This window comes from Sporothrix schenckii (genome assembly GCF_000961545.1).
Source record: "Sporothrix schenckii 1099-18 chromosome Unknown Cont49, whole genome shotgun sequence".
Classification (NCBI taxonomy): Eukaryota; Fungi; Ascomycota; class Sordariomycetes; order Ophiostomatales; family Ophiostomataceae; genus Sporothrix; species Sporothrix schenckii.
In genome coordinates, this window is record NW_015971150.1 from 922,837 (window position 1) to 944,321 (window position 21,485).

The 21,485-nt window shown below is 57.0% G+C and overlaps 7 protein-coding genes across 7 annotated transcripts; 2 read left to right on the plus strand and 5 right to left on the minus strand.

Moving 5' to 3' along the window:
• Positions 1-2,827: 2,827 nt before the first annotated feature.
• Positions 2,828-5,291, minus strand: SPSK_00435 (pre-mRNA-splicing factor CDC5/CEF1; the record flags this gene model as incomplete). Its single annotated transcript, XM_016727404.1, has 2 exons — positions 2,828-3,160; positions 3,234-5,291. The coding sequence occupies 2 exons, from the start codon at positions 5,289-5,291 to the stop codon at positions 2,828-2,830; spliced, it is 2,391 nt and encodes a 796-aa protein (XP_016582816.1).
• A 659-nt stretch (positions 5,292-5,950) lies between these two features.
• On the plus strand, positions 5,951-8,268 carry SPSK_00443 (COMPASS component BRE2; the record flags this gene model as incomplete). Its single annotated transcript, XM_016727412.1, has 2 exons — positions 5,951-6,675; positions 6,756-8,268. 2 exons carry the CDS (start codon positions 5,951-5,953, stop codon positions 8,266-8,268), a joined length of 2,238 nt encoding a protein of 745 aa, XP_016582817.1.
• Positions 8,269-8,512: 244 nt separating this feature from the next.
• Positions 8,513-9,951, minus strand: SPSK_00523 (uncharacterized protein; the record flags this gene model as incomplete). The annotated part of the gene is made up of 2 exons (XM_016727490.1): positions 8,513-8,748; positions 8,820-9,951. The coding sequence occupies 2 exons, from the start codon at positions 9,949-9,951 to the stop codon at positions 8,513-8,515; spliced, it is 1,368 nt and encodes a 455-aa protein (XP_016582818.1).
• Positions 9,952-10,563: 612 nt separating this feature from the next.
• SPSK_00518 (DNA repair protein Nse1) lies at positions 10,564-12,063 on the minus strand (the record flags this gene model as incomplete). Its single annotated transcript, XM_016727485.1, has 1 exon — positions 10,564-12,063. The coding sequence occupies one exon, from the start codon at positions 12,061-12,063 to the stop codon at positions 10,564-10,566; it is 1,500 nt and encodes a 499-aa protein (XP_016582819.1).
• A 684-nt stretch (positions 12,064-12,747) lies between these two features.
• On the minus strand, positions 12,748-13,590 carry SPSK_00580 (uncharacterized protein; the record flags this gene model as incomplete). Its single annotated transcript, XM_016727546.1, has 1 exon — positions 12,748-13,590. The coding sequence occupies one exon, from the start codon at positions 13,588-13,590 to the stop codon at positions 12,748-12,750; it is 843 nt and encodes a 280-aa protein (XP_016582820.1).
• Positions 13,591-15,145: 1,555 nt separating this feature from the next.
• On the plus strand, positions 15,146-16,674 carry SPSK_00517 (COP9 signalosome complex subunit 6; the record flags this gene model as incomplete). The annotated part of the gene is made up of 2 exons (XM_016727484.1): positions 15,146-15,425; positions 15,506-16,674. 2 exons carry the CDS (start codon positions 15,146-15,148, stop codon positions 16,672-16,674), a joined length of 1,449 nt encoding a protein of 482 aa, XP_016582821.1.
• Positions 16,675-17,585: 911 nt separating this feature from the next.
• SPSK_00513 (L-iditol 2-dehydrogenase) lies at positions 17,586-19,138 on the minus strand (the record flags this gene model as incomplete). Its single annotated transcript, XM_016727480.1, has 3 exons — positions 17,586-18,399; positions 18,466-18,935; positions 19,031-19,138. The coding sequence occupies 3 exons, from the start codon at positions 19,136-19,138 to the stop codon at positions 17,586-17,588; spliced, it is 1,392 nt and encodes a 463-aa protein (XP_016582822.1).
• Between the last annotated feature and the right edge of the window lie 2,347 nt (positions 19,139-21,485).

Genomic DNA, 21,485 nt, shown 5'->3' on the forward strand with positions numbered 1-21,485 from the left:
TGCATCACATCGCATCACACCTACTTGATGTTCCTTGCATGTTCATGGGCTCAACCCCCCGCCTCCTTGTCTCGGTCCCTGAACCTTGCCATCGTATGCCATCCATCCATTCATACACCCTCACTCCCAGCGGAGCATCGCACAGACGGATTCTGGAAGCTTTCTCTTTCCGCATCTGGCTTGTTTGATCACAGACAGTCGCCCTTCTGCTTGTCTACCGCCGTGTGGAGTCTTTGTATGACCGCCACTGCACGCATCACTCCATCCAAAATGTGTTCCGGCACTCTCGACAGACCTCGTCCTTGCAAACTGTAACTTCAGCGTCCATCAACGTAGCTGTCATCGAACCGGCCCGCCGTGACCTGCGTCGACCCCTTAATCCCGGTACCCTGCGTTCCGTATTTGCTGTTGTAGTTTCCATCCTTCTTCACCGTGCATTCTGCATGGTCTGTTCGCCAGTCTGGTCACGCATCTTGCTCAGGGTGCTTTTGCATCGGGCCCTGTCCTTGCGACCATCCGGTTTCTCCGTGCACATATGCATGCCTCTGCAGTTGCATTTCCCACAATCACAACGGGAGTGCAAGCTGCTTCTGGTACCGTCCTGGCGAATGGGACTGGCTTGCCGCTTTCTGCTGCCGAGGCAATTGTCATGGCACGGAAACTCTAAATTCCTGCCTCACAGGCACTCTCAGAGCATAAAGAATGCAGCAGAGGCGATCTTGCTACCCGGACCAGTGGCTGCTTTGTTCCTGCTTCAAACTAGATGGGACAGACCTCCATTTGTTCTTGTCATCGTCGCACACCCCTCCTCCATCTCACCAACAATTGTCAAGCACTGTGTAGTACTCGTCCTCAAGGAGGCCAACCTTGGGTTGGGACAGAAAACAAGGGGAAGGAAAACTTCTAGAAGAGAACTAGGGATGCGTCGTATCTGGACGCATTGCGACCAAAGGACGAGAAGAAGGACACGATGAGACTTGTTGAGACGAAGAGACTCTTGGCGAGCACGCTGAGATAATTTGATATTGTAGAATTTACTACACGTGACAATGTTATTATATGTCATCATGACAACCTAGTATACCACAGACAAGTATGAGAAGTATTTGATATGCTAATGGAGGCGGATATGTTGGTATTTTAACGTAGATATCGGTTGTTTACCAACTCCCACTCTTCGAGCCTCATATCCACACGATGCTTCTTCGTTCCTGGCAAAATCCCATTGCAATTAAACTCTACCTGGAAATTCGGCATGTACGTGAACAGGGCATCAGCGTCCTCTCGCAGCAACTTTGCCGACGCGTAAAATGTGAGGCGAAGAACGTGGCAAAAGAAGTCGAGGCTAATATTGATTCATCTTTTATGGTGGCTGACAAGACAATCAGAGGCATGGCAAAGGGCACAAAATTCATCGTGGATGGACGGTGGTCTATTTCTAACACCCTCTACTTCAGCCAACAATGTTATCCATTTCAGCCAAGTCGGCTCAGGCACTTGTCTCTATGCTCCTGCCCTATCTCGTGCCTTGTTTTCTCGCCTCTACGGTGCAATGGCATCTCCATTGTCTTCATCCGCCTTTTTTGCCTCCTTTCGCTTTTCAAACTTTCCGAAATAGCAGCCGCGTTTGCTCCCTTTTCTTGCTCATATTCCACGTATCTCGTAGGATGAAATCAAAAAATAAGAGTCATGGCTGTTTGAAATAGGAAGGAGGCAAAAGGAAGAAAGGGGATGAAAAGGGAAAATAGGTGGCAAAAACAGCCAGGGCACATGGCGTGGGAGAAATCCGTGAGAAGGCACTCATATCTGCCGTTCTCAGTAGATATAAGAACGACATCATGTCCTCGGCCGAGCAAGATGCTCTCAGGTTTCTTTTGATTCCGACCTGATCAGTTTTGGTTACACATCGGCGACGGACATCACTCCGACAGTCGACGACAAAGAGAAGCTATGAGGACGCATCACAAGACAAGAACAATCAAGGCATCGAGCAAAGGCACGACGACACTCGACCACGTTCGCCACCTATCAACACAACACATAGGATCACAGTCGAATGTGTACCGAGAACAGGGGGAGGGCACTTGAACAGTCACGGAGCACAAAATAAAATACATCGAGAAATAGGCAGCCTCAACGACACCCGGACACTTTCAACACATCATCGGCTGCGAGAAACAAAAACAACGACAAAAAGAACGAAGCGACAGCAAGCTACTTTTGGCGTCGAGACAAATCAAAAGCCGACACTAGCAGACCCCGATCGAGTCTACAGAGTGTACACGAAAGCTCGGACATTCGCCACGGGCCACATATAAACGATGACGGCAGATGGTCAGAAGGCCATTGACAACACCAATACTGTTTAATCTAAATTGGGGCAAAGGCAGAGATGTCCCCTTTCAACACATCGGACCGATATCCCGCTGACACGAGGCAACTTGATCAAGGCGAAGGCCCTTCCTTGTCTCATATACGACGGACAGAAGCAACAGCCTCCGTCGACAGTCTGTTTCGGCATATCAGGAGACCTACTGTGGCAACAACGCTCGGTATTTCGTCTCAAGTATGTCGCCGATATGAGACACACCATGCTGTCCAAGCCATCACGAATGCCATCCCTTGGCCTCTCGGCACCACTGCATCAAAAGAGGTTTGTAGGTAGGTTGTAGAAATGCCATTTGCTATGTGAAAGGTAGAGGGAATGAAACAAAGAAAGGCACCCATGCCATAAGCCAGCCCTTTTTGTAAATCCGTAGACAATGACAAGATACAATAATACAATGCAGGATGCAAACAAAAAAAAACCGAAAATGGCCAAAAGACCTCAATGCCCATTTGTGGCCACCTGCCCACCCAGCGCCAGCAGCTCCTCCCTGTTTGCCTGGTACAGCTCCTGGGCCTCGCGTTCGCGTCGGCTGATGAAGCTCACTTCGTCGCGCAGGCCGGCCAGCCGCCGCTGCAGCGCCTGGTCCTCGGACCGGGCCAGGATCTCAAAGCCGTTGAGTGCCGCCTGGGCCTTGCCGAGCGCACTGTGTGCGTCGGTCATCTTCTTGCGCAGCGTATCGGCGCGGTGCTTGTAGCCGCCGAGATGCACCGTCAGCTTCTTCTCGAGCTTGGCACCCTTTTCGGCCGACGCCAACGCAGCGTCACGGACGGCCTATAGATAGTTAGCAAAATGTAAACCAAACAATAACAACGGAGTGGGTGCGCGGCATATGGTCATGGCCTACCTCGAGTGCCGTCTGAAGAGACGCGACCTCATCTTCGTCGTCGTCGTCGTAGCAGCCGAGGCCGAGCAGCAGCGCCGTCGTGCGGCCGTCGTCGTCCGACGCGGGAACAAGACCGGTCCAGGTTGCGTCGATCGCGTCGCGTGGCGGCGCTTTCTTGGCCTCAAGCAGCACCTGCAGCCGCGCCTCGGCCAGATCGTCGTCACCTATTGTCTCGAGAGACACCGTTGTCGCCGGCCGGGCCGCCGTTTTCGTGAGCGGGAACTTGGCTGCATCGTTGGCGACGAGGAGCGCGGCCTCGTGGGCGACAAGCGCCGCAGCTGGATCCTCGAGGCTGGCAGTGCTCGCCAGCAGCGCCGCCAGGTCCACGGACGCTGGCCGTGGCAGGTTGCGCTGCATGACCTGCGTCCGCCGCTTGCGCTCGAGCGCCGCCAGCGCCTCCTGGTGCTCGCGTGCCCGTCGGTCGCGATCTGCAGCGTCCTCTACTTGTTGCTGGGCAGTCCGTGCCGCCCTCTCGTCGTTCTCGTCCGCCTCGTCCGGCAGCTCCAGCTCCCAGTCCGTGTCCTTGGGCTTGGGCAGCGATGCAAGGCCCCGCTGCAGCTGGCCCCGGAGAGCCACTTGGCGCTGGGCCGGTGTCTGTCCGCCATTCATGCCGCTGCCGTCGTTTAACGCAAAGCCGTCGCGCGGCGTACGCAGCGGTGTCTGTCCGGGCCGCAGCGGCGTCGCGAGCACGCCGCTGCCGCCAGCGCCGTCCCCTGTCCGCAGTGGCGTTGCGAGTGGGTTGGGCGTAGCGACGACCTGCTTGCGCGGTGCAGCCGTCTCGAAGCCCGTCGACCCGGACCCTTCGCGCAGCGGTGTGTTCTCGCCGCCCAGCAGCGACGACTGTGTCTGGGTCAGGGCGCGGATGTTGCGGATCTCGTTGGCGACACGGTCCTCCTCGGGCGCCGCGCGCGGGGTGCGGATGGGTCCGCCGGTGCCCTGGATGGTCGAGTAGTCCTGCAGCAAGCCGCGCGTGGCCTCATTGTCGCTGGCCTGCGCCAGCTGGTTGGCGCGCTCGCCGATGGCGCCCATCTTGATAATTTCCTCGAGCTCGCCTTCGCTCACTTGTGGCGCAGGAAGGGCGAGTGCGCGGCGCTTGCTGCTCTGCTCCGCCTCGCGCAGCCGCTGCTGCTGGCCAGCCTTGATGGCCGCCGCCGACAGACTGTCCTTCTTGTCGCCGTCGTTTTTGCGCTTCTTGCGCCCGGCCTCGTCCGCGTCCGCGTCGCCGCGGTTGCGCTTGTTGGACGCCTGCTGCAGCCGCGGGTCAATGGCCGCGCGCTGGCGCTCGTTGCGCGCAATCTCCTCGCTCGTGTCGTAAAAGCCGGGCGCGGGCGCCTTCTCAAAGGGAATGTCGGCGTTGTAGTCCATCTCCCCCTTGCGCCGCGTCACCACCTTGATGTTGATGCCGGCTGTCTTGAGTTCACGCCGCTTCTGCAGATTGGCCAGCCGCCGCGACTCCTCCTGTTCCCGCTCCCGCGCCTTCCGCTTCGCCTTCTTGCCCTGTGTGTTGGCCAGGCGAGCACGCGCCTCACTGAGCATCTCCTTCTCGTCCTCGTCCAGGTCGATCGTGTCCGGCCGTGCCGGTTTGCTTTCCGGATCCGGGTCGACCTCGCCAGGCCGTAGCCGCCGCACGTGGTCGGCCGACGGTGCGGACGCCTCGCCGTCGGCGTCGCCCGTCAGCCCAAACTCGGACGCCTCCCGTTGCTCGGCCTCGTCCAGCAGCCTCTGGTAGCGCTCGAGGCACTGGTTGGCCGTGCGGCCGACAATGGGTGCGATGGTGCGCCATTGTGTGGGCATCAGCTTGGCCAAGTGCAGCAGTTTCTCGTCCTCCTCCTTGCTCCATTCGATCTTGCGAATGCTGGGGTCAAGGTACTCGTTCCAGCGCGCCTTGCACTGCTTGGGCGTCTTGCGCGCCAGCAGCGACGACACGCGCGCCCACTGGTTGAGGCCATACTTGGAGATGGCGGCCTTGAGCACCTCGTCCTCGATGTTTGTCCACACGCCGCCTTTGACGGCAACCATGATTGCGGCTGTGGATAAAGACTGATGGTTTTGTTGAAAGGGGTGCGACCCGAAGGCGCGCGCAGGGACGGTCGACACAACCCCTCGGCTTTTTTTGTCGGATGAATAAAGTCGAGACAAATGCAATTCAATGCAGGTCCGGTCGTCTCGAGGTCGGGGATCGGCCGTGGGGTGCGGGGGTTGATGGTGCAGGTTTGGTCGATGTTGGTGTTGTTGGCGCAACTGCAGCCAGTGAGGCAAAGAAACGCGACACAGCGCAGCTCGCGACTTTTTTCCTGCTGCAGGCGCTTTGCAGGGCAGGAGCCAGAAAATTCTGGAGCCGCAGGCACGGCACGAGGCTGAAGTGTGGCTTGCGTGCAGCCTAAATGTGCTGGGGTTTCTAATTGGCCAAATCCAGCTAGCGCCACATTTGGCCGAGTTTGCAGGCGCTGCCACTCACTGCGACGCCAACTGACACAACCGCCAACACAAAGACCGACGCGCCTCTTCAAATAGCTTCAGTGGCCCCAGCACAACAGAGCTGGACCGTCGACGCTGCAACCAACCACACCGCCAGCCCCCTTGCTTCACGACGGTCTGCGTAACCGGTTCGACTGATATCAATCGGAGACGCGCTCATCGTCAGTCTATTTTGTTCTCCGCTAGCTTCTGCCCTCTCAATGGCCGCCGACGCGGAGGTTGCCCCGGACGAAGCGCCGCGGGCAGCGCCGACGGGCGTCAGAGTAACACCCATCCCACCGCCGACGATCCCCTATACGTCCTTTGCCTCGCAAGCTTCCGCGGGGAAATCACCCACGCCGCCCCCTGGCGCGGCCGCATCGCGTTCCTCGGCGTCGCCGGTTCCCGCAGCGCCGCCGAACCCGCCCTCCACGCTGCCGCAGAAACGCGCCTTGGCCGACGAGGACCACACGCCCGCGGTGCGGTCGCCGCTAAACCCCGAGTCGCGGTCGACGCCCAAGCCGACGGGGCCGGGCGACGATGTGCCGAATGTGGCGGTGCGCGAGAAGCGCGTCAAGAAGGAGTCGCTCAAGAAGCGCGAGTCCAAAGCGGCCGAAGGCGGGCTGTCGCGTGCGACACCTGAGCCAAAACGGAAGGAGACGGCAGGAGGCGGGGGATCCAATGAGTCGACGGTGACGTTTAGCGTAGGCGGTGGCGGTGGCGGCGGGGGTGGCGGAGGGAGCGGGAACGAGACGGCGAGCACGACGACGACCAAGGCAACCGCCGCAGCGAAAGCCAACGAGGGCCTGCCGGTGCGCGTACGGCTTGCTGGCCCACTGCGGCCCAGCGACTTTGAACCGCCAGCGAGCCCCATCCACCGGGCCCGGCACAGTGTGCAGCTCGCCAGTGGGCAGGAGGTTGAGTTTTTGGAGCTGTTTTCTGAACAGTATGTCGTATCCCGCTCTCTTCTTTATGTTCTTGTTTTTGACCGAAGTGACCTTGTTGAAAATACTGACGTTTCATTAGACCCATCAACCGACGTGGGTACGTCTACGAGAGCGGCATTGCCGACCCTCGCTTTCCGTCCTCACACTACTTCCGGCAGACGGAGCCCAAGCCGCACTATGCGCACTTTAGCTTCGAAGACGCTCCACCCAATGTCTTCTTTGACCAGACGGGACTCAACATCCACGGCGACAGCGGCTTCCGCACGGCGCGCGCCAATGTGGCGGCACGACAGGGCCGGTGGTATTGGGAGTGTAAAGTGACGCGTGGTATTTTGAAGGACGGCGAACGGAGCAATGGCAAGCAGAAGGAGACAGACGGCAAAAAGGCCGGCGAGCCACCGTCGCACGGCCATGTGCGCGTGGGATGGGCACGGCGCGAGGCGTCGCGTGACGCACCGGTCGGCTACGACGCATACGGCTACGGCATCCGCGACCGCAAAGGCCAAAAGGTGCACATGTCGCGGCCCAAGGAGTTCTTGTCGGTGTCACAGAGCGGCGGCAGTGGAGCGACCAGCGGGAATGGCAGCGGGACGGGGAGTGGAAATGGAAATGGAAGCACAGACGGCGATGACGACGAGGACATTCGCGAGGGCGACGTCATCGGCCTCGAGATTCAGCTGCCGTCCGAGGCGCTGCACCGCAAGGTGGTGCAAGGCACGTACAACCCGGCCGTGGACACGGACGACGACAGCCGGCACGACTACGACCACGACGACGGGCCCAACATTGTGCGCGACCGCATCCCGTTCCGTTTCCAGACGACCAAGACAGTCTTTGAGAAGTTCGACTACGTGCCCAGCCGCGAGCTCGAGGACCTGGCGAACCCGGCACCCACCCTAAACGGTGCAAGCAACCCGGCGTCGGTACACAACGCAGCCATCAAGAGGCAGCCTCCGGGCGCAGCGGGCGTGCCGGGCGGCGGCGAGCCGCCCAACCCCAACCACCCGGTGGTCTGCATGCGCACGCTGCCCGGGTCGCACATCCGTGTGTACAAGAACGGCAAGCTGCGGGGCACACCGTGGACCAACCTGCTGTCGTTCTTGCCGCCGGCGTCATCGACCAACAGCAAGATCCAAGAGGGCGCGCGTGAGCGGCTCGACGACGGCACGTTAGGGTACTACCCGGCCGTGAGCGTGTTTGGAGGCGGGGCCGTGGAGGTCAACTTTGGCCCGGACTTTTGGTACCCGCCGCCGGGTGAGAATCTCAAGCCCAAGATTGACGGCAGCGGCGGTGGTGAGGACGACGAGGACATTGGCGACGTCACGATGGTTGATACGGGCGACGACGACGGTCTCTCGCGCAAGATGGTGCCGACGGCACCGCCGCCGTTGACCAAGCTGCGGCCTGTCGCAGAGCGGTACGCGGAGCAGATTGCCGAGGACATTGTGTACGACATTGTCGACGAGGTGTACTTTTGGATGCTGGACGGCGGCGGCGCGGGCGGAGGAGGCGCCGTGGCCGACGCAAGCAGCAGCACGAGGACAGCCCGGGCCGCTCTGGAAGGCGGACGAGACGCGTCGATGGACGAATGATACAAGGGCACGCGCATTTTATGGCGTGTACAAACACGAGACGAACAAAATATAAAAGCACCGTGAATGATTGAATTGCGTGTATTTTGCAGTTGCTCTGGTATCCAACATGAGTCCGCACTCATCCCTAGTAACTTATTCTGTCTGAAAGAAAAGAAGAACATGAAGACAAAGATAAAAGCAAGAAAATTAGACAACGTTTTAAATATCCTTTGCGGTACATTTCCTCCGGGTATCTCGTTTCTTATTTCGATTTCGGCGCATCTGGGCCAATGGGCGGCCGCGGTAGGCCACTCGCCGCCGCGGCCTCCTCTTTCGGAGAGACCTTGTCGATCACAATCGGCGGTTCGGGCGTGCCGGCTGTCTCGGCACCGCCAGGTGCTTCCGCGTTGGACGGGCCAGCAGCGGCATCGCTGGCCTCTTTTCCCAGCCGCACCTCACGGCCGCGCTTGTGGCAGTACCAGAGGACAAACAGGAGCACTGATGGATGGTTAGCATGGGAGGAATCGCGCAAAAAAAAAACCAAAAAAAAACCGGATGCGGTCACGTACAGAACAAGGCCACACTCCAGATGGCGCTGGTACCGATAAAGGCAGGCCAGCGCAGCTTGAGCGCGTTCATAATGGCCTTGAGCATCTTGACAATGGCGTTGGGTTTGGTGAGCAGCGGCAGCAGCATCGTCTTGGCGGCGCCCTTGGCCGTCACACCCTCCTTTTCTGCCTCGTACGCGACGCCCTGGGACGCGGCGGCGGCCGCCATCAGCTCGGGCGCGAGCGAGGACGTCAGCTTGCCGGGCAGCTGGGAGACGAGCTTGCGCAGGCTCGACGGTAGGCGCTCAAAGCCGCGGGCGAGGGCGCCGTCGCGGTCGTCGAGCAGACTCTTGAGGTCGTCGGCCGCGGTGGGGACGCCGTTCACCAGGTCTTTGAGGACCAGGACAAACCGGCGGACGAGCTCGGCCGACTCGGCCGACAGCGAGACGGCAAACTTGTTGGCCTTGGACTGCTTGCCCCGCGTCTTGCCGCCCTTGTTGTCCTTGGTGTCCTTGTTGTCCTGGCTGTCCTTGCCGAGGTCCAGATCGTCCAGCACTCTCGCCAGATCGGCGCGCTCCCGGTCCTCTTCGGTCGGCGTCACGGCCGCGGCCAGCTGGCTGTTGGACGAAGCGGCGTCGGCATCCACGTCGACCTTGCCTGGCACCACGAGGTGCGCCGGATGCGGCCGGTCCTTGTCTTTGCCCTTTTTGGAGCTGAAGAGGGTCGACAGCCGCCGGCCGACGCCACTGATGCCGCCACTGATGCCGCCGCTGCTGCCCTTGTCCCGCGCTTCTGTCGGCATCAACACGTCGTTGTCGACGGCCACCAGGCGCTCGCCGCGCACAAACGACTCGCTGTCGCTGTCCCAGGTCAGGTCCGGTGTCTTGATGCGCGGTGGCAGCGGCGGCCGCTCGCCGGTCCCGTCGTCATCGCCGTCGGCATAATTGTCTTCGTTGTCCGAGGGGCCCCAGTTGCGCGTCAGGTTCTCGAGGAACGACTGCTCGTCCCGGTCAAGCACCGGAACGTCCTCAACAGGGCCAGTCGACGTCGGCCGAGGTGGTTTTGTCGGTGCCTCTTGTTGTGGTGATGCGCCGGAACTGGCGCTCTCCGGCACCGGTTTGCGGTTCTTCTTGGTGTTCAAGTATTCGAGCATCACGGCGGTTGGGTATCGTATGTTTGACTGTTAAAAGGAATTGATCGGTACGAAAATAAGAGAAGAAAAGAAGGGAAGTCGGACCCTTTATCGATTGTCGTTTTCACTGCTTTCTATGCTGTCCCGCAAGCTTCGAAGTCACTAGAGGGCGGCTGGGAGGCCGCTTTTCAGCTCGCCTCCTCCTGGCGCCTGTGGAACAGCACAAATGGCGGGTCGCCGACCGCTGAAGCTTTTTAGCAGCGGGCGCTAATCCGCTGTAGCACGGCCACCGCCACTGTTCCAGAACCCGCGGCGGGGTGATGTCATTCCCAAGACCAAGGCACCAGGATTTCGACAATGACAGGTTGTGCAAAATTGACGAATCAGCATCAAGGAAATGTTGTCGGTACGTACAATGTGTGAACCACATGTGATGCTAGATGCCAGCTGGGATTTATGCACTTCGTAGCATGTAGATTAATTCATGGCTGCTATCATCGCCATGTGCCGGATCTACGAGCAAAATCTGCTCCTTTTGTACACCGAAAACGCCCGGTCGCCCGTGCAAAACAAAATACCAAAAGAAACCCAGATGTGTCTCTCCTCGTCCTCCATCCGCATGTCGTCGTAGTCCTACTCGTCCTCGCCGTCTGCTGCAACCTCCCGTCGCCGGGACGCTGCTTGCCGGAACGGCGCAGCCACTTCGTCCTCCCCTCCTCCCGTTCTTCCTCGCCCACTGCCTCCTGTGGCCGCCCGCGGCTGCAGCGTGCGCATCAGCTCGTCGACGCCCTCGCTCGGCCGGCCTTGGCGCTTCTTGCGCCGGTAGACGTCCGTCGACGTGATGGCGCGCTCGCCGATAAAGTGCAGCTTGCCCTCGACCTCGCCGTTGGCATCCTCGGCTTTGCCCCAGGGCGCGTCGCACTGGGGACACCGGTGGCGGTGGCGGTGGTTGCTGTTGGTGGTCGTGGTGGTGGTGTTGCGCGCCGCCTGCGAGCGCCAAAAGGCTTCCTCGCAGTGGTCGTGCAGGCGCAGCGTGCACGTCGGCGTCGCGCAGCGCAGGCCCGAGGTGATGAGTTCGCGGCACGCGGCGCAGTACTTGATGCGCTGCCAAGTGGTGGCCGTCGTGCCGGTCGGCTCTTCGTTGTACTGGTCGACGAGGAACGGCTCCAGCTCGAGCAGGGCGCGTGTCGTCAACGCGTAGAATCCCTGTGCGCTCTTGGCCAGCCACCCCTGGCGGACCAACGACGCCAGCAGCGACAGCACGACGGAGTGCTTGAGGCCCTTGTCGCGGGCCGCAGCCGCTGCGGCATTACCGTCGGCGTCGGCACCAGCACCAGCACCAGCACCAGCTCCGTCGGCCTCCCCGCCCACACTCGGCCGCGCTGCCGTCCGCGGTGGCCGCGACAATTTAAGAGCCTGCTGCTCCGTAATGCACAGTGCCTCGATGCGCGGGGTATTGTACGTGTCGAACAGGGCGTCCAGCAGGCGGTGGATGAACGCGAGCTTGCGTGGCGTAAACAGCACCGCCAGGTGCGACTTGGGGTCTTTGTCGGTGCTCACAAGGACCCAAACGCGGCGGTCGTTGCTGCTGCTGCTGTTGGTGCTGCTGCTTTGGCCACCGCTCCCACGACTCCCGCCACTGCCCATCGACCGCTCGTTCGTCGCCGACCGAATGTCAAAGTCGAGCGGCACCAGCGCGGCCTTGGCCTGGTTGATGTAGTGCCGCAGCGTGTCAAATGTAACGTCCTCGGGCGACAGGTGCTGGATCTCTGTCGGGCTGGCACCGGCCGCCGTCGCTTCGAGATTCTTTTTCACGTTGAGAATGGGAGCCAGGACCTGCTGGGCTTGCTGGAATGTCAGGGCGCCGTGCGCCATGAGAGCTTGAAGGAATGCACGGTTGCTGTCGTCGTAGCCCGCGGGGAGGCGCCAGGAGCTCTGTGCGTTACTAGACGCTCCGTCGTCGTCAACGTCCATACCGCCGCCATTGCTCGGGCCGGCCAGCGAGTCTTCGCCCCGGCTGTCGTCGTTGTCACTGCCGTTGGCGTCGCCGTCTTCCTCACGCCGTGATCGCCGGCGGGCAGAACGGCCGCCATCCGCGTCGGATCTTGCCCGTTTTCGACTTGACGATGGCATGTCGGGGCGCTGTCTGAACCTATGCTCGTCGCACCGTACCGGTCGTGTCGTGTGCCAATGTGCTGTTGGTATTCTGTTGATAAGGTGAAGCGATGTACAGAGTATGGTGAAGTGCTCTAAAGAGGTGCACATTCGGACGCGTTGAGCGCGTTTTAGCGCCTTTGGTGCTAAAGTGGCAAGCCCCAGGCTCACTGCGGCTCCTAAAACTCCTAAAACCACACCCACCCTCCGAGCCAGTCAGATTCCTTTAGGCGGGGTTGGCCCCAGGCCCCGGGCGAGCCATAGTAAAGCATGTCGCCCCCGCAGCCTCCAAATCTGGCCAAGCCTCGTGTATTTGCAGTTCCGTTCCTGTATAAGACCAGCCAATGACTGTGGACACAGTAGAACAAAGTAAACAATGAAGATGATATAATTATTTGAATAGCTTTGAGAACAGATTTTTAAGAAGCAAAACGGCTAGGACGAATCCTGGGGGGGGGTATAGAACAGAATAATCAATCCAAGAAAAGGCTGAAAAAGCGACTACCAAACACAATTTGATATCATAGAACAAAATGGTACTTGCCAGACGAAGTCAGTAAGGAAAAGGAGAAGCAGAGAGGACAAAAGTTCAAGAGAGAAAAAAGCAGTGTGCAAGGGGAAATGACTAGAAAACGAAACAAATCCAAAATACACATCCAGTGCTCACGGGAGCCAACGGCGACTGCGGAAGCTAGAGGGATCCAAATAGGACCGCGGCAAGTTCGCCGCGGTTGCCAGCATATGATCAATTCGGTTGCCAAATACGAGGCGGCTCTCGGCTTCCTCCGGCGCCTGCGGCTCGATCTCGCTCGGGCTGGGCACATCGAACCCGTCGTCGCTATTGGCCTCTCCATCGAACTCGGCGAGCGTATCGTATTCACGGAGGACGAGGTCTGCGATGGGGTCGCCGAGGGGAATGTCAGTCATGCCAGCGCTCCCTTCCATGACAGGAGCGTCGTCTTCACTCATGTTGTCGGCGTCGGCCTCGTCGACATCGGAGCCGGCGTGGTTGTCTTCGGGATCGTGGCATAGGACGCTGTCTGCGTCGGACATGTGATCGCAATCGATATTGGCTCCGGCCTCGGTCTCGGCCCGCGAGCTCGTCATCGGTTCGTGCCGAGTTGACTTGCTCGCCGAGGTCCGATCCATGGAGCACTGCAAGACCAACATCCGGGTTCTGCAACGGGGCTGAGACCGTCTCTGGGACGGGCGGCCGCAGGACGCCGCATACTCTCTCAGAGAGAGGCAGCAGATGTGGGGGCTGTTCGTGCTGCACCGACAGGCCGTTCTTGTTGCCAGTGCGTCGATGTGCTCGTCAAACGGGCCGCCATAATATGTGCCGCATGTCGTGACATGCTGCTGCTGGTGCTCCTTATGGATGCCGCTTGTTGAGGTCAGCCGAAAACCTGACGAGACACACAGAGGCTGCAGCTGTGGCCGAAACACGGTTGTGTGGCGATGTCTATGGTGGTGGGAGTTCTCGTTCGTTGCATTGTCTGGAGCCATGATTGCTCGGCAGTACCCAAGCGAATCAGGTAACGGCAGTTGACGGCAACGAATAGTTGAACGAAAAATAGCGAGATGGAAAGCGAGGGGATGTGCCTGAGCACCGCTGATTGACAGGATCGGAAATGTTGCCGGGACAGAAGTAATGGGGAACAAGGAAGCGCCTCAAAAATTACGGAGAAGAAAAGTCACGGGATCAGAAAATTATACAATATTCAAATATATTTAAAAAACGAAAATAAACAAATAAAAATGACCTGCTCAGTAGTTGAAAGAGGGCAGCAAACAGTCATGGCCGATGGGCCGACCCAGAGGGCAAGGGCTTGTCTGTTGGTCGGGCTTTGCCCTAAATGGGAAAAATGAGGCCAATAGAACAAGACGGAGGAGCATGTCACGCTGCTGTCGACTCGATGTTGACTAATAGCCGTGCCGTCATTGTCTGTCAGCGCAACTGCGTCGTTATCGGAGCACACATCAACACGCAGACAGGCACTGACAAGTGTACCTCCGACCACCAGCACTCTTTTCGCATTGTCTGCGAGCCCTCTCGACAGCTCTGGTAAATGTAGTATGCAACTACATTGTGGCACTATACGGAGTAGGTGATGACACATTGCTGTCTATGCGTTACGATAGGCCAAAAGTGCCACTGGTCACGCTGAAAACTTAACTGACTCTTATAAATGGTGCCGTCCCTTCAGCTACAGAGGTGTCTACCTGAAGTCACTCTCCTCTATGGTGAAGACTCATTCTCTGGATTTAGTCTTGGGTATTGTCCCAATGCAAATCTATGTCGAAGTTAACGGCACCACTCATGGTTCTTTTAATTCGTTCAGTGGTCCGACAGAATACAACGGTCTATTTTCAGTAAATTTTATTTATTGATTGTTCTAATCAGATGTGTTCAATAACAAAGTGTTTCTTTTGTTTCTTATGTTTTTCTAAATTTCATTTTATGCCAACGCATGATTATCAACGGTTTGCTCCTTTCGTTTTATAAAACATTGCTAAAATAAAATATCATTAAATATTCAAATACATACATACTATTATTGAAAAGTAAAACAAATAGGCACGTAGAACTCACCTCCTATGTCACATTCTCTCTCTGCTAGCAGCCAAGAGACGGAACTCGTTTGGTGTTAGTCGAGAATCAGTTGTCGAAATCCAGCGACCCACAATTCGAGCCTCATCATTCTGGCCAATCAGAATGGGACCAGGATGGAAACCTCCAACCAGCTGGTGCTCACCAAAAGTGGCGGGGTCTTCCGAACATCGCCAATCAGCACCGAACAGGCTGCAATCGGCACGTTGCGCATCACCGTCCAACAACCACCAATTTCTGTCCCTGTCGGCCAACCGTGAGCACCTCACGTTCCAGTCGCTTACTACTACAATAGAAAGGCCCGGAATACTGTCCAGCAAAACTGCTCCGGCCTGTTGATGCTGCACGGGCCCTAGCTACCTTTGGCCAGCTTCAGGGAGCTTCACGTCGCCTCAGCTCCCGCCTCTGCTCCAGCTTCTCATCTCCCCAAACTCTCCCCCATCCGCCAACATGGTGGCCTCTACCGCCCCGGCCAACCCGTTCCTCTCAACTGTCAAGGCCGCCGACGCCGTCCCTGCCGTCCTCCATCCCCTCGTCCTCCTCTCCATCTCCGACCACATCACCCGCCATACTCTGCGGAAGCAGCCTGGCCCTGTCGTCGGTGCGCTGCTGGGCCAGCAGAATGGCCGTCAAGTCACAATCGAGCACACATTTGACTTTGTTGTCAGCAAGAACGATGGGGGCGACGCGAGTTTCAGCGCCGTCTGGTTCAACGACCGCGTCGAGCAGAGTGCGTCTTCTCCTGACCGTTTGGCCCAGGTTGTGGCAAAACCTCCAACATATTGCCTGTGTGCTGACTCTCGTCTCCAGTGAAAACTGTCCATAAGGATCGGCACCTCGACCTCGTCGGCTGGTACACGGTGCTTGGCCATTCGGGCCCGACGGCCCAAGTCATGCAGGTCCACGAGCAGATTCTGCCGTTGTGCAGCGAGTCCACCGCCGCTGTGCTGCTGGCTTTCCACCCCGAAGACCTTGCCGAGCCGTCCGTGGGCGGCAAACTGCCACTGACACTCTACGAGACGCACTACGAGCAAGACGAGAAGATCAGCGGGCAGGACGACGACAACGAGGACGAGGAAATGGCCGATGCATCCACGGCCAAGGCATCGACGGCGCCCCAGCTTGCCATTAAGCTGCGCGAGATTACGTATACGGTTGAGACCGACGAGGCCGAGATGATCAGCATCGACTTTGTGGCGCGTGGTGCCGCCAACGCCTCAGCGACTAGGGATGCTTCTACTGCTTCTGCTTCTGCTGCTGCTGCTGCTACATCCGCCGCCGAAGACTCGAGCAAAGACGCCGCCTCCAGTTCCTCGAGTCCCAACAACAACCGCGACCGGGCCGTTGCCATAGAGTCAGGAAACCGCGGAAAGAGGCGCCTGGTGGCGGCCCCCGGCACACCGTCGCTGACACCGACATCGTCCTCCTTGAACGAGCCACAGGCGCCGGCACCAGGAGCACCAGCAGCGAGCGTTGCCACCAACGACACCCACCTGTCCCCCGAGGAAGAAGAGCTGATCGCCACGTTGACGACCCGTGCCAACGCCATCCGCATGCTGCATGCACGTCTGGAGCTGCTGACCAAGTACCTCGCCAGCCTGCCGCAGGACGCATTGTCACGGACCGGCGCCGGTGCCAAGGACGTGAGTGAGGACCCCAACGCGGCGGGCGTGTCACTCCCCATCTTGCGGTCGACCCAGGCCCTCGTGCAGCGGCTGCCGCTCGTCGTGCCCCCACCGGTGGCGGGCGCCTTTGAAGAGGAACGTCGGCGCGAGGCCAACGACGTGCGCCTGGTGTCGCTGCTCCTGGACGACATGATGCAGAGCATTGCCTCGGCGCGGCAGGTGGGCGACAAGTTTGGCGTCGTGGAGACTGCACGTGCGTCCTCACGGCAGCAGAACAGGCTGGCCGGCCAGCCCACAGACTTTTCTGCGCGAGGAGTTGGTGCTGGGTCGGGCTCCCTGGACGCGCTGTTGTGAAGGAAACGGGTCAAGGAGAGTACGAGCGCCGACCTGTCGTGTCCTTGCAGATAGGAGACATGGCCCTTGTGACCAAGCATACTAGAAATGACGACGGTTCATGCTACGAAATGACAAAAAGGTGAACAGCCAGACAAGCATTTCGGTACGCGGCAAGCAGGGGCTGCCGCACATCTTTTAGCATAAACGAGCGAACAAATATGTCATAATTATGTCCTCATGCATCGATTCTTTTCATCTTGTGAGGCAAACACGTCCCTGATAATGGCAGTGGCTGTTTTAAAATGCTAACTTCGGAAGAGCCACCGCAAAGAGAGTAAGTAAGCGATGCAAAGAATAATTGCAATCGAAAAAATATCAAATTGGGGCACCTGGGCCTTTTAAAGGGTCTAAATAATGACGCGTTACAGCAATAAACATCATAGCATCCGTGACAATCGTATTCCAGCCAGAACCGCCGTGATTATGGCGAAACTGCAATTAAACCTGAAGCCGTGAGAAATAACAAACGAAACAAAAGCAGAAAGAAAACAAAATCTGGAAACGCGTTCGCTACTCTCAAGACATTAAGAGAGACTTTCGAGGAACAGTGATTAAAAGAGGCCCGAAGCAGACCAGCCACCCTTACCACGCAAGATAGCCTTTTTGCCTTTGGCATCTAGTGCAGATAGTCTATTGTCATCAATCACATTAAGGTCAAGCAAAGCATCCAACAAAAGACAAATTTTCCACAGCCTCCAGAACCCAAACCGAACCAAACCAGAGCAGAAGATAGGAGGCAACGAACTGGGGGGAAATCAACAAGATCTTGTAAGAACGTAAGAGATCGAGTCATTGTGACTCGAGAAAAATAACGTAAGAGATAAAATACGGCACCATGCGTGTGTTCTGGCGTGGTGATGTGAACATCTTTAGTCCGCCGACGACTCAATGACCACCTTTAAGACAAGGTTACCCTCGTCGTCCATCGTGCCACTGGCGATCTCGAATGCATCTTTGGCCTCCTTCAGACCCTTGAAACGGTGTGTGACCATGTCGTCGAGAGATGGGAGCATTCCGGAACACATCATGCGAATGCCTGCAGCATATGTGTTGGCATAGCGGAAGATGCCGAGTATATCAATCTCGCGCAGGTGGGCGACGGAGATGGGCAGGTTCTGAATCGGCGTGCCCATGCCCACCATGACAAGTCTGCCGCCCGGTTTTGTCGCGTACAGGCCAATGTGTGTGCACACCTCTTTGCCCGTGCACTCAAAGGTGATATCAAAACCCTCGTCATCGTCCTCATACAACAAGTGCGGTGGCGGTCTGGTCAAACCCTGCAACTCGCCTGCGATATTCTTGGCGCTCTCGAGCTGTGAGGAAAATGACAAGAAACTGGCCGGTGTCGTGGTTCCCGACTCGGCAGGTGTGGACACACCCGAGCTTGCTGTAAATATTGACGAGCTGCTTGACGTGTTGTGGAAGGGTCGTGGCACGACGTAACCGTGCGTAGCAAAACCCTTGGCGAGCGCGTATCTCACACGGCCGGCATCGATATCCATGATGGTAACTTGGGAGCAACCCGAATTGCGCGCGACGGCGGCTGTCAGTAAGCCAACGGTGCCGGCACCGGTAACCAAAGCCGTGGATCCAGGCAGTGGGTTGGCACGGTTGACGGCGTGAATGGCAACCGAAAGAGGCTCGAGTAGAGCAGCAGCGTCAAAAGAAACATGGTCAGGGAGCCTGGATATATTGTCAATATCTGTCTTTGGCCCGTGTTATCAAGGTGAATATAAGAGGGAAACGTACTTGTGGCACCAGTCGGCAGGGTGGTTGATCCGCTCCTGGAGGGTACCTTGGTAATGCGGTACACTCTTCGCACTGCTTCGGAACCGCATCTTTTTGCACAGGTTGTAGCGACCACGTCTGCAGATGGTGCAGTTTCCGCAAGGAACCCCGACCTCTAGAGCGACCCGGTCGCCCATTTTGAAACCAGACACACGAGGACCGATAGCCACAACGATACCGGAAGACTCGTGGCCGAGAGAAAGTGGCATGCAGGCGCACAGGTCGCCATTGGCGAATTTCTTGTAGTACGACACATCGGAGCCACAGATGCCTGTGGCCTTGATGGCAATTTGCAACTCGCCCTCGCCAGGGTCTTCAAGGTTTCTGACCTCCTGTCGCAAGAAAGAGTCAATTTTAGCGGAGCCCATGCAAGCTACCTTGAACGCGTACACAAAACCGCCGTTCTCGTTTTCGCTCGCTCCCCTGCAATTCTATGCAGAATTGACGTAAAAGACCCTTGTAGTTGGACACGATCTTGTGTAACCGCACGATCTGGGGTAAGTGAGGGGCGTGGGGGTGGTCTTACCAATCTTAGATCGCGAGGGCCATGCAGAACAGAAGCGTTGACGGTCGACGCTTTGGAATAGGTGGGATAATGCGTGGCCGCATCTTCGACCATGGCGGCGGGTGCCATGTTTAGATTCGGTGAAGAGATCGGTGGTGTGAAAACGGGAACTAGTCTAGCGGCGTGGGATGAACTCCGCCCTGTCGCTCTAGAATGGGGGTACACAGCGAAACGGGCTGAAAACGAGGACTTTGAGTTGCCTCTTTTGGAAGCACACAAAGAGTAAGAGATGCTTAGTTTATCTGTGATGCCGATGACCAACAACAACTAGGGTCGTTGAAGCAACTGCACTCAAAAGGTGAAGGAATTGAACTGAGTGTAAAGTTCCGGGTTGGGGGACGCGGGGGTCGTAGGAGCAAGCTCAGGGCGAAGCACACAATACAATAAAACTGGGAATGGGGGCGCACAGGAACGCGCGTGGGTGAAATGTGGAAGAAGGGTGTGTCCTTCGTTCTAGAATGTCCTTGACAAGAAAGAGGCTGCTCAAGATGGTGAGGCCCTTTGGAAAGCCGAGTCGTAGCGTGGGTGTAAGTAAGCGTGGGAGCGCGTGGGATGGCCAAACAAGTTGGTTGTGGGCGTGGGAGGCCAACGTGGGTTGCCAAAGCTGTGCAGGAGAGATATATATTTATATGTATGTGCTCGGTTCCTGTGTGGGGTGATCATATAAGAGCTTCAAAGTTCCAACAACGTAAAATGCTCAGTGTGGAGAGTCTGTCCGAGGACCTGACGGGAGATTGAAAGGGATTAGAACAGGGAGTCAGGTAGGTTTGAAATTGCAAGCTGAGGGGATGTAAAAGAAGATGGTATCTTTATCAACTCACTGTACTCCGACGCTAGGAGGGCACGAAAGGAAACATCTGGAGTTAGGACACAACGGCAGCACAGCAACGGAACAAAAGACAGCTCAAGACCAATGGTCACAGAACGAGGTAGATGGGGGAACACGGGTAAGAGGGAGGGTACATCCCCCAAAAATGAAAGGGAGATAAAAGAATGGAAAAAAGTCGATAGCGGCTAAGAGACAAAGCAAAATGGGTTAGGAAAGGCCCTGAAAGTTACAGAAAAAAAAACGTGAAAAATGCAAAAGCGGATGCATGTAGAAGGATACAATGTCACAGAAAATGGCGATAGAGCAGGGACAGGGTAGCTTGTGGAGAAATGACACAAGGATCCGAGCCTTCAAGGTCCCCCAACTTATGACCCCACATGCTTCATGATGTTCTTTCTCTTTCGTCTTGACTATGCTTTTTTTTGCTTCTTTCCATCCCTCCGTCTTCCACGGGAAGGCTTAGGTGGGGGTCCCGGCCGACTTCATGAACGTTTTGACCTCCATGAATTGATGCGTGACCAACATGATTAGCAGGTATCAAACAAGGACAGGGGAGCTAGGAGACGGGACGACGACGAAGACAAAAGTGCCCAGAACCGAGCAGAGAGGTAGTTCGGTTTGCCGGTGAGTGAGGAGCGCGAGGGCCACAAATGGTGCACACCGTGTTTGATCAAGCCGCTTCTTTTGCATTTTATTCCTTTTTTTCTTTCGTTAGTGGTATGGTTTTGTTTCCGTCCGAGCCGCCTAATTTTCAGTCGCAATCGCACCCTGCAACGTAAGAGGTATTCTGATGTGCAGCAAGCTTGCCGCTCTGCATAACTTCTTGAGCTCGTTTCCTGCAGTATCAATGGCGTCGTGTTAGTGCGTGTTCATCGTATTGGTGCATATGTAGAAGCAGTTGCTTCCCGAATCAAAACCCAAATGAGGAAAGGTAGCGAATAACTGGCCCGTGCAGGCCAGTCAAACGGCTACAAGTTATCTCTGCCTCGGGATGGAAGTTGGGATCCTCGAGTTGGCTTGACGGAACTCGACAGGGGGTAACATCAGGGGCAAAGACAGAACTGGAAGTGGGCGCAATCTAGGAGGGTGTGCAGACACAGAGAGGTGTGGGAGAATGGTGCGGTAAGGAAAGCGTCAAGTATCGGGAAAAGGCAATGCAGGTTCGGTTGTGATGGTGAGCAAAGTACCTCTTTGACAAAGGACAAAGCTGTCGCGTCCACCCTGGACAACTGACGTGCTTGTGTTGGGTTCCGGAAAAGTTCATCTAACGTCGTATCGGAACCAGCAATGTGGAGTTGAAGGACGGTCTCTGGGAATCAAAAGACAGTAAGGATCCAAAAGAAGAAATGGCAAGTAAGGCTGCCACACCCCAAATACTCATACGGTGTGCAAGGGATGGGGGCACAAAATAGGGCTTCATCCAGCGGAAAACCGTAACGAGTATGGGATATTACTTGTATGGTGCAGGCCACATGCGACTTTTGCAGGCTCAAGTTGCATTCGTGTACACTGCGTTTTGCTCAGAATGTGCTGTCCTCGTCGATAAAAGGGTGCATCAATGGTGGAAGGCAAATCACCGCACCTTCG